Source organism: Brachionichthys hirsutus, chromosome 23, assembly GCF_040956055.1.
Source record: "Brachionichthys hirsutus isolate HB-005 chromosome 23, CSIRO-AGI_Bhir_v1, whole genome shotgun sequence".
NCBI lineage: Eukaryota > Metazoa > Chordata > Actinopteri > Lophiiformes > Brachionichthyidae > Brachionichthys > Brachionichthys hirsutus.
In genome coordinates this window covers 5482809-5496569 of record NC_090919.1, presented here as the reverse complement: position 1 = coordinate 5496569, position 13761 = coordinate 5482809, and the positions used below count along the sequence as shown (strand labels likewise).

The window sequence follows — 13761 nt, the reverse complement described above, 5'->3', positions numbered from 1 at the left end:
GGACAATGATGTATTGTCATCATGCAATATGACGACTGGGAGTTTTCATCAAAATCCAAGGAGTTATACAACAACAAACAACAACACTTCCTGTTGTTGTAGCAACAGATGAGGATTGCATAATTAATGGAATTATAAATCATAGCTAAACAAAAATATATTGAGATAACCAGGCATGATCAAATATGTCTAAAAAGTTGTATTTGTACTTTTAATTAGTTGATCCTGTGATTATTTCAGTGATGGAAGCACAGCATCATGGAAACAACCTTAAGGAGATAATCCAGTGTGTTTTTTCTATATTATAACCTAACCAGTGGTATTTGAATGTCATTTCCTAGAGGCAGACTCACATACACCTGATTAGAATGCAAGCGGCTGCTGCTTTTCTCCAACACTTTTATAGCCTGAAAGCACAAATTGGAATTATTATAATAACAAAAAACAAAACTGAATCTATAAAATGAGAATGATTTAAAATTATTCATTAAAATGTTTTCATTCTCCAACTATTTTATTTTTCTGGAAAAAAAATAAAAATACTTTTGTTTCTGAACGGACCTTTCAAATAAAGGCCACATGAGATAAACTCCCAGTTTCTTGCATGATAATAAAAACAAAACTTCATCTTTCTCAAGTTTTAATGTGGCAGCATAGAGGGGGGGGGGGGGGGGGTATGAATAATAAGTCATAAAAGAAATGCGGTTTGACAATTCCAAACTTAATTCCGTTCAGTGAGCTTGAAAAAGTGTATTGATTTGGATCAAATCGACCCAGAGCAGCTCTTGGCTAACTCCGAGCCAGCACTGGGACTTCCAACGAGCGAGAGAGGAGCTGAGCAAGCCTTCACAGCGACTGCCCTCATTTCCTTATAGCCATTACACGGGGCCGTAAACCCAGCCAAGTGCAGAACATAAACAACACAATTGTGTTGAGCTTTTTCTCAAGCGCTAAGCAAGCCGGCAGTCGACGCGGCATCAAGCAGCTCTCGCTCTCCCCGTCTTTCTATCTCGTCCCACTCGTTCTCCCCGTAGCTTGTTTTCCTTTCCTTTTTCTTTTTTTTTTTTAAATCCCCATCTCTCCCTTTGCCGCTGTCCTTCTTGCTTCATATTTTTGCCTTGTCAAAGTCTCTCAAGCTCAATAACATAGCAATGTGTCATGTTTGCAATGGAGTAGGTGCATTTGGCATGATATTGACACAGCCTTGACAAGACGTGGGCCCGGCACAGAGGCAGGCAGAGAGCTCCATCAGCCAGTAACCGAGAGACGGGGGAGATGGAGAGAGACGGGCGACTGGAGTGATGTTCAAACAAGTTGCTTTGACAGTACTTTGATCCTTTCCTCAGAAGATTCGGTTGTGTTTTACCTCACTGTGCTCATCCTGCTCGCCTGTGTTGGTTCCGTGCACCTGGCTGCTATGTTTAGTTGTTTTATTTAGCATCTGCACACAATTCCACCCCAAACCTCCTCTCTCTGCTCCTCACTGCTCCCCCCCCCCACATCCTTTCATCATTTTTCGACACACTTCTCAATCTTGTCCCTGCGCCACCTCATCCCATTAAGAATCCTCTTATAAAGTAATTTGTTCTGAGCACATAAGAATGTACAAATGGTAGAATAAATAATAGATTGGATGCTGGCCCTGGTGTTTCTCAATGCTTATTTCTCATGGCCTCCTTGTTCTTTCACATTTAGCTTGGTTGCATGGTGAATTGCTTTGGCCCAAGTGGGACAGGGCAGCATGGAGGGTTAGGGACATGGTCGACTGAAGTGGGTCCAGCCTGTCTGGGAGGTAGGGGGTGATGACAATGTCACTATCCACTCAAAAGGTCCCGATCCTCTCATGGTATTATTTTCCAGAAGGAGATACAGTAAACGATCACTCTGACTGGGGGGGAGGGGGAATGTGTATATTTGAGAAAACATGAGGCCAGACTGTGATACGGAGAGAAGTTGCATCGCCCACAGGAGCCAGCATCTGTTCGACGGGCTAGCACCACGGCAAAAAGCACTGCATAATGCACAGCGACACGAAGAGGAAGAGGAGGAGGAGGAGGAGGAGGAGGAGATTAAAGGGCAGGAAACGGAAAAATATGGACAGCAAAAACAACTTGTTAATATTCTGCCGCATCGTCCACCAGTTTAACAGCCAGTATGTCAAGGCTTCTACCTGATGTCCTCTCATATCTTTTTGTCCCTCCTTTCTTTCTGTCACCTGCCAGCCTCTCCCTCGTTGGGCGGCGGCGAATCACCTTTTGCAGGGCCGGTGTTACAGGCAGTTAATCAGCAGCCCGTTTGATACAGAGCCATTGTTGTGCGAATGAACCCGGTCAGCAGGGACAATAACTCTCAGCGGTAACGTTTTAACAAGCGTTTGGTGCTTCGCTGTGTTCATTTCACGCCCCCTCCCCGCCGTGGAGCTTTAGAGGGCCCGTCCAGAACACGCTGCTTGCAGTATCCTGGATGAGAGAGATCATTTCCTCATGATGAGATGCTATGAGCGTGAATGCTGACGACGCGGTTCCTTTATTAATCCCAAAGGTTGTTGTTTTATTTCTGTGAAATCGTTTCAATGTCGGGAGGTCACGAGAAGAACGCCATCCTGTCGGCCCGTGATGATTTTATATATCATGATGTGTAATCCGCTGCAGTCTGTGGAAACACTGGTTAAACTTGGCGGGATTGCCGCATGGGATTAACCTCGTGGGCGTCGATTTATTTATTCATGCATGAAAACATAAATCAGGTGAACTACACGAATACAATATTTACAGTGTGTTAATTACTCCATCTGGTCACCTTTAACTCGACTCATTCACTATAATTTCTCATTTTTTTTTGCATACTTCAATGCAAGAGCTATGCTACACACTCACACACACACACATGCGTGCACACACACAAAAAAACCCAAGCAAGCTAAAATAAAATGGTTAATACAAATTATTGTCCATATTTTTTATCTGTTTTAGCCCTGTTGAATTGAGATATAAAACGCTGATGCAGCAACATGTTTGAGTTCCCACCAAAGATGGCTCGACACTTTCAGCACATCATTGGATCATGGATTACGTTTCCTGCAGATTTCCCTTAGTGGACTAATATTTATGCAATATATAATTGTACCATCACAAAACCCAACAGCATGGTTTCCTTTAAGGGCAGTGAGCAGAGCTTGCTGGCAGCATCAATTCAAGTTTAAATTTCACAATGATGGAAAAACATTTATCTGCAATTTGAGATGAAGTATCTACATAGTTTAATCAAATAGGGTTAGGGTTAGTGCATTTGATGCACTTCCAGTTAAAATCTGTGGAAAATCTGCATAAAAATAAACATTCTGTCACTTGTTCCACTGATAACGATTAGAAATATGTTCCTCCTGCAATACTAAACTGTTAAAGCTGCACCAGTCATTTAATTTTTCATCTCTGTTAATGTCAGCATTGCAAATGTAGCGGCTGGTAAAAGAAAAAAAAAAAGAAAAGCTACATTTTTGTTCATTTTAAATTATTATTGAGGATAGCCACTGATTGGCTTCAAAGGAGAAGACATGATTCGGACCAGCTGACCCGCCCCGGAGGAGAAAGAGATCAAGCATGGCGGTCAGGCTAATGTTTGGCGGTGGGAACCTGAAAAGCATGAACCGGGACAGACTCGCTACGCAAAGGGAAACTCGTGAAGTCATGTGACCTACTCTTCAGAACGGCCTGTCTTCACCACTCAAATTTTAGTGGATACTTCCTGCTGCCATTTACATGTATGTCACGTGTATATGTATTTAATAGGATTCGAGGGACTATAAAATATTGATATTGTTGTACAACAACAAATTAAACTCCTTGGCTTCTAATATTTTATACAACCAATATGATTTACTATGGACATTGTTGCTCATCATCTTCGTTCCTCTAGCCAAGAAAACAAAGGTGAATCCCGGCTTTTTTCCAAAGCACTTGTTTCAACCTGTGTCTAACCGTTGTTTGTTTGTTTGTTTTAGTTGTTTTGTTGCTTGTACAGAATGGATTTCCATGAAACTTGCTCAGAGGATGATTCTTGGGCAGATCTCTGGTGTGGATCTGGATAAAGACGAAGAAGCCCCCCGACGATGTCCGCAGTGCACAGATTGCCTGCAGATGTGTGGTTTTAAAATAGGCAGGTGTGACACTCCCTGCCTTGATTTGGCTCAACCTTTCTCTCCTGTGTAATCTCTTCCACACACACACACACACACTCCCACACACACAGTTGTGCTAGGCCCTATCAATTCCTGTGAAAGGAGATGCTGAGCAGCGCCGCGGCCCAGCAGCCTTTGCTCTGACACCCGATGCAGAGAAGAGAGCGAGCCGTTGCAGCTGAATGAAGTCATCGAGCTGGGCAAGGGTACGGCTTTAATTCTTTGTTGCTCTTCTCGAGTGCACCACGTGAACTTTAAACTTGAGTAGTGCGGCTCATGAATAGCTGCCTGGCCTACAATATGCTGCTTTACAGCGTGCCAAATTTGAGAAAGGCTGACGCTACACAGCCGAAGGAATAAAGGACACAATGGTTGGCTGCTGTCATCCAATAAAAACCACGTGTGAAGGCTTATTATAGGTTATATATGAGGCCAATTAATGTAGAGAAATTACATTTTGATGATCAAATATTGGCAAGTGTGATGACAGGAAAACTCAAACTGCTCAACGCGTAAATTGAAGAGCTGGAAACCAAAGGCGTCCCACTTCACCGAAAAGTCTTTGTCAAGTTATACGTTGGACCATAATTGGCTTTCATGCATAATCCCCCCCCCCCCCCCCCCCCACCGAAAAAAAATATCCAGTTCCTATTTTGGGATTTAAAGGGAACAGAGTTTTCCCTCCCTCTGCGGAAGACAATGAACGATGTAATCTGGCGTTAAACTCTGCCGACGCTTCCTTTTACACAGCGAGGCTAAGACGCCAATCGGAGCGTATACGAGCCAAACACATTTCTGAATCTTTTTAGACGAAATATATATTTAAATATATTTAATTGCATTAGAATGAGTTTGCTCAATGCACTAGAATTACATTGTGGGATTGTGGAGCGGGCTTTGAAAAATCCTGCTGCGTGACATAATAGAGATCGTTATCGCACAAATACATAAACGAGGCACATTGACTACTTGTGCAGATTGCTGAGCTGCTCTAGGAACCTCTGGGGAGGGAGCGCTGATGACATCGTACCGTCTAAAACTGTGGCTGTGACCCGTGAAATATCTTTACGACATAAACGTTTAACTTCTCTTGTATCGATATTAAAGCCTAAAGAAGTTTATCCGCACCCGCGTCGAGTTTTCTCTTTTTAGAGGAAGTTTGGGGGGTGGGGTCTTGACAGAGCTTGACTTTGTCTATCCCAGCGTGTTTGATCACAGAGAAAAATCCTCTCGCGCAAACTTCCTCCAGCCTCCAACTTCAAAATATACCCCGGATTTAAGAGCATCTTGAAGCAGGAAAACAAAGTAAAACGATTCGCCTCCACACAGCCCTCCAAATAGAATAAAGGGATATATGCATCAAAAATATCACCTGACATCCTTTTCTTCGAGTCCAGAAGAACAGTGGAAGAGAAGCAGACAAAATCCACAGGTAGGAAATAAATTACCGCCAGGCAGTGAGTCGAGTGTCCCTATTTTAGCAAGCGATTAAACCAAAATCTGCCACAGCAGGGCACAAGTGTCCTTGGATGTCCCAGATCGTCTGATTTGATGTTATCATCACTGACTGGGAATAATGCCGGCCTAATATTTGTGTAGGGCTTTACTCAATAGCAATTTCACCCTTGAGCTGGGGATGGAGGCGCAATAATAACACAACTCATTGTGTAAGTGCGTCTCAATAGGTGTGTTGTTGCTCAGAGACAATGTAGTTTCAAGGGCATAGTGCGGGCGATGATGATGATGATGATGTCTCTCGTATTCGAGAGGCACACGAGAACCTCTGGAAAACACACACACACACACACGCGCGCGCACACACACACACTACCTGTAGATGACTTTATAATGAAGGGTATCTGGGTTCCATTAGGGGGAGTTATCATCATCCAAGGTCAAATCAGGCTCACAATTTGCATTAGAATGTCAGTTTTTCAGTGGGTCAGCACATACACTTACATCAACACAACGGCCCCACCTAAAAGATGTGTAACTTTGTATGTGTGTGTGAGTGTGTGTGTGTGTGTGTGTGTGAGTGTGTGCTTTCCACTCTAAAGCATGTACACATCCCCCAAAAAGACTTCAAAACAAGAAAAAGGGAAAAACATGCAACAAAAATACCTTCGTCTCGAGGCTTGTTCATTGAAGATTCATCGTGTTTTTTTGTGAGCGGACCTAGGGTTAAGAAAAAAAGGGGGGAAAAAGAGAAAAGAGAAAATTCAAAAAAGATTACTGGCAAAAACGCAAAAAAGAATATCAAAAAAAGAAAACAAGAAAGAGCAAAAAGGACAAGTCAGCAAGAGTTTTTCCCTTTAAAAAGAGTAGAAAAGCAAAAACAAAAGGCATCACAGACACAGATTTATCACAAGAAAAGACACAAGATCGAAGAAATCTGGGTTTTGGATGATATCACCCCCCCCCCGCCCCCCGCGCAGAGGAAAGCGGCTGCCCTCGCTCTCTCTCTCTTTGAAACCACGTTTGTTCCCTGAGCCTATGTTGTTTTAGGAAGCGGGGTGGGTGTAGTTGGCAAAGAGCGGGGAAAAAGGGAATGTGGGAGCAATAAGGCATCAGCAGTTTGAAGAACAGGACCCTGACCTTTCCTTACGGCGTATGACCAGGAAAAAAAAAGAGACAGACTTTAAAAGAAGAAACAGGCGAAGAAGAGGAGGAAGAATAACCGGATGTTCAAAACCTCAAAATGTGAACGCTGCTTTAAAAGGCTGCAGCGGAACATTAGTGAATTACAACATTTCAGATCAGACACTGAACACAACACACGCGTTGACAGCTTTAATTAGACAACCTCCGGCGTGCAAAGCACACGCAATGATCCTGTAACGGCAAAATGCATGTTAGACACGTTTCAGAAAGAACGGGGGCACGGGCGCTGTGTGTGCGTTGGAGCGTTGAGTGTGTTTGTCCTTTATTGGTTAAACCACAGACCGATTCCCCAGGCAGGTAAATAATTACATAGCACAACAGAGGGGCATCAATTCAAAATGACAAGTGAGCGCGACGCTAATTGCGCAGAGGAGTGCGGGTAAAAGGTGAATGCAATTTGATCCCCATCTGCCCACAGGCTGTTTTCTTTTTTTTTGGCAAATTAAAAGAGTGGCTGAGCGAAAAGAGGACAGAGAGAAAGAGAGAGAGAGAGAGAGAGAGAGCGTGCAGACCAAGGACAAGAAAGAAGAACCACTTGCTGTGTTCATCCCTCCAACATCACATTTCAAGGTTTGAGTTCTTTATTTGTTGAAGAACAGCTCATGGCCACCCCCCCCCCCCCCACCCAAAAGAACCAGACTGGGAGGCAGCATCATTCCTTGGCTTCTTGTCGTGAGAGGAAAGCGGGGGCATTCAAGAAAGGCGATCTAATCTCTGTCTTGATTTATCCCTTAGAATGAAAAATCTCCTTGTTGGAGGCAGCAATTCGCACCGTTCCCCTCGCTCTTCTGACGGGCTCATTTCTACTGGAATGCACCATGCAAGTCCAAAAATGCTCATGTTCTTCACGGTTTTCCAATCACCATCCAGTTTTGTCTCACAAAAGAACAAGCTGAGCAAACAGTCAAAAACAGGATCTGTTTGAAAACTAATGTGAATATTCAACCTCGAAACAAACATATATGTTTTTGTTTTTTTATCTAAAAAGCAAATGTTTGTATTTCTTTAGCAATGAAGGTGTTTTTGAGGAGCAATTTACCACCTGAAAATTCTAAATCACAATTAAATCTAATCCTTGTGAGAAATCCCTGGGAAAACCCATTTTGCTGAGGTTGAAGGTAAGTGACGGTTTTAGATTTTTCATGGCAAATACATAAACAGAAGAAGGAATTGTATCTGCTGTATTAAATTCAACAGAGAACAACATGTCTTACACAGGCGTGTAAAATATTTGTGACACACGACCTGCGACAGCAGGACGCAGGTCAAACCTACATTTTTTTGGCAAACAGCAAAAGTTTTGAAACTAGCAAAGAGACCCTTTCTGAGCGACAAAAAAAAGGGAGAGCAAAATCAAGCCACCATTACTGGAGACACGCTGAGAAGAAGTGCAAAAACTGAGCTTGATTAACACCTTCTCGGGTTCATTGTAGCCGAACAGCGCAAATCAAGACCAATGGTGAAAGCCTTCGCCCAATCACAGGAGCTGAGGCGAACATGAGCAGGGATAAGAACCTCACCCCGACTCCCACCAGGCCTCTCGAGACGCTGCGCTACACACATCTATCTGGACACGACAGAAATAACAGCCAGTGTGTTACAATTACGACTCAGAGCAGACACATTAATGAATCCAGCCATGGACGATGCTAAACGTGTGTATAGAAACCGTTTTAACTTAACGTTACATACCCCCCCCCCCCCTCCCCCCTCTCATTTACAGCCCCTTCCTCTTCTCTTTTTCCCTGCTCAACTACAATCGTCTTTTTCTCTTTACGTTTGGCCCCGTCTCTCCTGGCTGCCGACCGCGGCTCACTTTTGGAGTCGAGCGAGCGTCGGCCGTGAATTAAGGAGGCCGTTCAAAACCGTACAAAAGACTCTGTGTGAGAGGAGGAGAAGGGGTGGGGTGGTGGTGGTGGTGGTGGTGGGGGGGTACCGTCATTGTCCTACCTAGAGCATCGAAAATCAAGTGAATACCTCAGTATGATCTGTACACGTGTGTGTGTGTGTACCGACTGGTTGAGTAAGATGTGACCTTGGCAATGAATGTCGTTTACTGACACATGCATTTAGAGCTGTCAGTGTGTGTGTGTGTGTGTGTGTGTGTGTGTGTGTGAGTGCGCGTGTGTGAGACAAAGCGTTGACATTCACAAAAGAAGGCAGGAAGACATGCAGAAATACGATACTGTCAATCCACTTCTTCATTATCACACACCACTGCTCTCTGTCAGTCGTTTCAGTGATCGTGTGTGTGTGTGTGTGTGTGTGTGTGTGTGTGCGCACATTGGTGAGCAGTGTGTGTGGGCTGGTTTCAGACGAGTAAGTCGTGACTACGCCACAAATAACTGTGAAGTTCATTTTCGGATGAACGGCACTTAAAAGCGGAGCTTCTGTCCTGTAAGGTAATGTTCAGCGTTTACCCTTCACAAATACCCGAAATGGATTCATCCGCCTGTCATTAGTCACCCTGTCATAATTAGTGTTCTGCAGCATTTTAGAAGTGGCACAGATGCGTTTAACATTCGGTTGAAAGCCGGATGATTCAATAATAAGATGTTCCCTTGTGCGTCGTCTTTCTGCTCTCGCTCTTATTTTGGTTCCTGTTGAGTCACAAGACGTTGTAAAAGGACGACAAGGGTTTATTGTCCATCTCGCTCAAGACGCACTAACCTCGCCTGTAGCAGCGTTCCACGAATAATGGGATTTTTAAGGGTAACGCGACATGATAGGACAAAGACAAGATGAGGCTGTCCCAGCTTGTTCGGGCTGCAGGTGCAAAATGATTACAATGATGGTGTTGGACAGCGCAGCAGGTCTACCAGAGGGCGACGAAGGCATGGTGGCTGCTAAATATCTTATAGCTGCACAAAGTCTCTGCAGCTCTGGTCTTCTGCAGACTCAAACTGTTAGCCTCATCAATGCTTTATTTTGCAGAGGTTTAAAGCTATAGTGTTGTAGCAGCACTCAGTCGAGTTGACGACCAGTCAAACAACGACACTGTAAAGTTACTGCACGGAATCATTTGGTTAAGCAACTAAATTAATAACATCAAATCAGTGAAAGATTTGTGATGTCCAAAAGAACTGGGACAGCATGGAAAACCAAATACTGCTAATGCTTCATAAAAGGAATTGCAGTGTAAATTTCAAGAGTTAGAGTTAAGTCCCGCTTCCAACTTTGTTTTGGGCAGCAACGAAATAAAGCCGCTGTGGCTGAAGTGGCTAGAGTACTGGCGTGCCCTCAGTCCTGCTTTTCATTCTGAGTATGCACATACAAAATGAGTACCGTAATTAAAGACGTGCACGAGAATGTGCGTGTTTGTGTGCGCATGTGAAGGCTCTGGAAATGTTTTAGACGCGTTTACCATTGCAGAGCTTTTTGTACAATTATTTTGAGGCTAAATATTTGTTGCCTATTTAAAAAAAATGAGAAAAAAAGAAAGGGAACAGACGAGCCCTGCTAATTAACAGGGCTGCTTCCTGAATGCTATTCTGCTATAAGGTTCCCATCGTAGCATCACATCTTATTTTGTATTATTTATTGACTGTCTAATCTAACCGATGTAAAATTTACTTTCCTGTGTGTTTATTTCACTCTAAAGAGGCGTGTGCGTGATTTAGCTCAGCTTTACACACACCGTGTAGTTTGTGCACGTTCTACTTTAATATATTCAAAAAGCATCAGGCATGCAAGAAATACGTTTTAAGGCGCATGTAAATCATTACATTACTTGCATCTCAGCTAGTTAGAATGTTTTGAGCGTTTTTTATTTTATTATCAAATATCCTGATGATTTCACAGAAATATAATATTCCATCAACATTAAGGCAAAGGTTTTGCTAAAGACGCGTCTGGTAAATGTCTTCTTTCATATGAATGAGATCAGAAGTATTTCAGTGCAAGGTTGTGAAGGACAAAAAACACAAGAAGAAAATGTATTGAAAGTATATTTTCAAGAGGAGAGAAGTGTATTGGCAATAAAGTAATTACTAAGTATAGTGACAATTATATAATTGATAAATGCAAGAGCAATCAAGTAATCATTAAGAAAATTGTGGTTGGAGGCATTTTAAACAACAACAGAGTGAGAGGTGGAAACGAGGTGCAAGAAAATGTGAAAAATGGAACAATGGATGAGGAACCTGGTGGAAAGGAAAAGTGGGTAAAGAGGGAAAGACAACGTGGTGAGAGGGAAGCTTATCGAAAAGAAGATGAGGAGAGGAAGAAAGAGATGGAGAGATTATGTGAAGCAAGTAAACAGATGTAAAGGGCGATGGGGAGGCGGACGTGGTGACATTTTTAGAGTGCTGGCTGTCGACTAGGCATGAAGGAGAAAGCCCCCCCCCCCCCACCACACACACACACACACACAAAGGAGCATGTGTGTTTCTTCATTCACTTTTCATAAGGTTATTAATGAAGTCCAACGATTCTACATGAACATTTGTCACGTTGGATCCCCGTGGAAACATCACACAGAAATTATAGCGAAGAACACAGTCTGATTAAACATCAACACTGTGATATTGTGTGTGTGTATGTGTGCGTGTGTGTGTCTGCCTGTGTGTGTGCGTGCACATGGCATGAGAATGTCTGACTGTAAGATGAAGGAATGTCCTTGATCTTCCTATCGCATTTTATTTTTTATTTTTTACCTCCGCCGGCGTTGGGAATGTTACCAGGAACAGATGATTACATTTTGGTGATGATCCTGAAGAGATGCTGGATTCTGGATCACAATTTTCAGTAACATTGCAGTCAATGGAGCTTTAAAATGTGTGTAAGGGTTCGGGATAGATTATAATCGGTTGATTATAGACCAATGTTTATGGAATTTGAGTGCTTTTCTAGTATTGTATTGCTGCTACTTCTTCCTTTGTGCTGCTGGGTGTTTTTTTTTTGTTTTCAATGGGGGTGATCAATTTCTTTGACTGATACTCTTTTCTGAAACTGCCTATTCCCACGCACGTCGACGACTTGTGTGGTTAGAACGAGCACTCTGGTGGCGAGGTGGCTGAACATGCTGCTTGCAATCATTACGCTCTGCAGTGCTCAGGCCAGGCGGAGGATGGAAGTGTGCAATCTGAAACACAGCATTAGCGTTTTTTCACTGCTGCTAGCTAGTAATTGTCAGACGTAAGTATTTGGAAATGGTGTCACAGTCAATCTCCAGAGATCATGGAGGCGTGGCATCGAATTTGGCACAGCTCTCAATACTAAATAATAGAACTGCCTGTTTCTAACAAGCCCTGGAACTCAATAATACGCTGTTATTTGATCTCATTCTATGGTTGTAGAAATAAACCACATTTTTGATTGTTTTAGGCATAAGAGCATTTTATAAACTACGGCTGCACCACTGGAAAAAAAAATACATTTATATACACATAAAATGATTACAAATAATACTGTAAATGTCACCACATATGTTTGATTCCTTCTGCACCAGAGTTGATAGATTACCCCGGATCCGGGAGAATGGCGGTCGCTGTTTGTCTCGCAGAACAAAAGATAAGGGTTAGGTTTTTACAAAAGACTGAATTTTTTTAACCATTCTGATATTTGCGGTTCTGTCTGCAGAGCTCCTTATTAGGTGAACCTTTGAAGCGCAAAGCCTCTCCATGTTGCCGGGAAAGTGGAGACGGGAAAGGAGAACCAGACAAATATGGTGGGAGGTTGTTGTTATGTAGAGCCATCGAAATGCTGACGGGCTCGGCTGCTCTGTTGCTATTTGATGCTTCATCTCTGAGGCAATCTCCACGGTGTATTTCCTTTCGCTGCCTGCATCCACGAGAAGCACAGAGCAAGCAATCCGTGCGTGTGCGTTTGAAGAGCTATTAAACCCCGAGGCCATTTCTGCCCAGCACAAAGGCTTGTTGGTGATCTGTGAAATAGCCTTCCAGTATGCTCCAAGATCACTGTCGCGTTTTGTCTGTCCATATGGGCAGTGAACTCGTCTTCTTAAACACCAAGGCAGTTTCCATCGAATGTCCGCTACCAGGTTGGATCGGATTAGACATGAGACAACAAGAGGGACAGTGAAGGTTAGACGTTTTGGAGACAAGGTCAGAGAGGACAGACTTTGATGGTTTGGACATGTCCAGAGGAGTGACAGGGACTATATCGGTAGAAGGATGCTGAGGATGGAACTGCCAGGGAACAGGACTAGAGGTCGACCCAGGAGAAGATACATGGACGTAGTGAGGGAGGACATGAGAGTGGCTGCTGGTGGGGAGGACGATGCAAAGGACAGGGTAGAGTGGCGGAAACTGATTTGCTGTGGCGTCCCCTCATGGGACAAGATGGAAGAAGAAGAACAGGAAGAAGAGAGTGAAAACTATTCATCTTAAACACCAAAGCAGTTTCCAACGAATGTCCACTAGAGTCTTCTTTTCTCAGTTACTTGGTATTTTAATGAACAGCCATTCTGATGACATTAGATGCTAAACATAAATATCAAATAAATTCAAAAGGCGAATGGCTAAATACGGAAAAAACAAAAATTGGTACTAGCCAGTAAAAATGAGATGAAAAACGACATTTTAAGATTTTGCCAACACAATAAATGTCCAGATGCATTTAACATTCGCTAAATGCATCCTTCTTACACACAATTTCTGGATGTATATTTTCAAACACCTTCCACATGCAAAAACCCCACATTTAGGGATCTGAACTCACGCCACTCACGTGTTGAAATCTTAAACGTGTGTGTGATGGTATAGTCAGAAACTTGACAGGATAGAAGAAACTCTACCAAGGAAACTGAATTAAAGTTTTAGCTCCCAACATAAATATTGCCAAACAGCTGCGAAGGCGTTCAGTACATCTGCTCTATCCATCCCCCCCAAAAATGTGCGGACATTTAATCAATGAAGTGAAGAGGCTGTGGCTGTGTGCGCTGCAGCTCTCTTAATTGGGAG

General features: G+C 43.1%; 1 protein-coding gene across 1 annotated transcript in view; it reads right to left on the bottom strand.

Annotated features, from left to right (window-relative positions):
• The window catches only part of nlgn2a (neuroligin 2a), a 79317-nt gene that overhangs the window by 53400 nt on the left and 12156 nt on the right, over positions 1 to 13761 (bottom strand). Inside the window, exon 2 of the mRNA XM_068756025.1 lies at positions 6299 to 6352. Coding sequence (XP_068612126.1) covers positions 6299 to 6352 — 54 coding nt within the window. The remainder of the gene's footprint in view (positions 1 to 6298; positions 6353 to 13761) is intronic.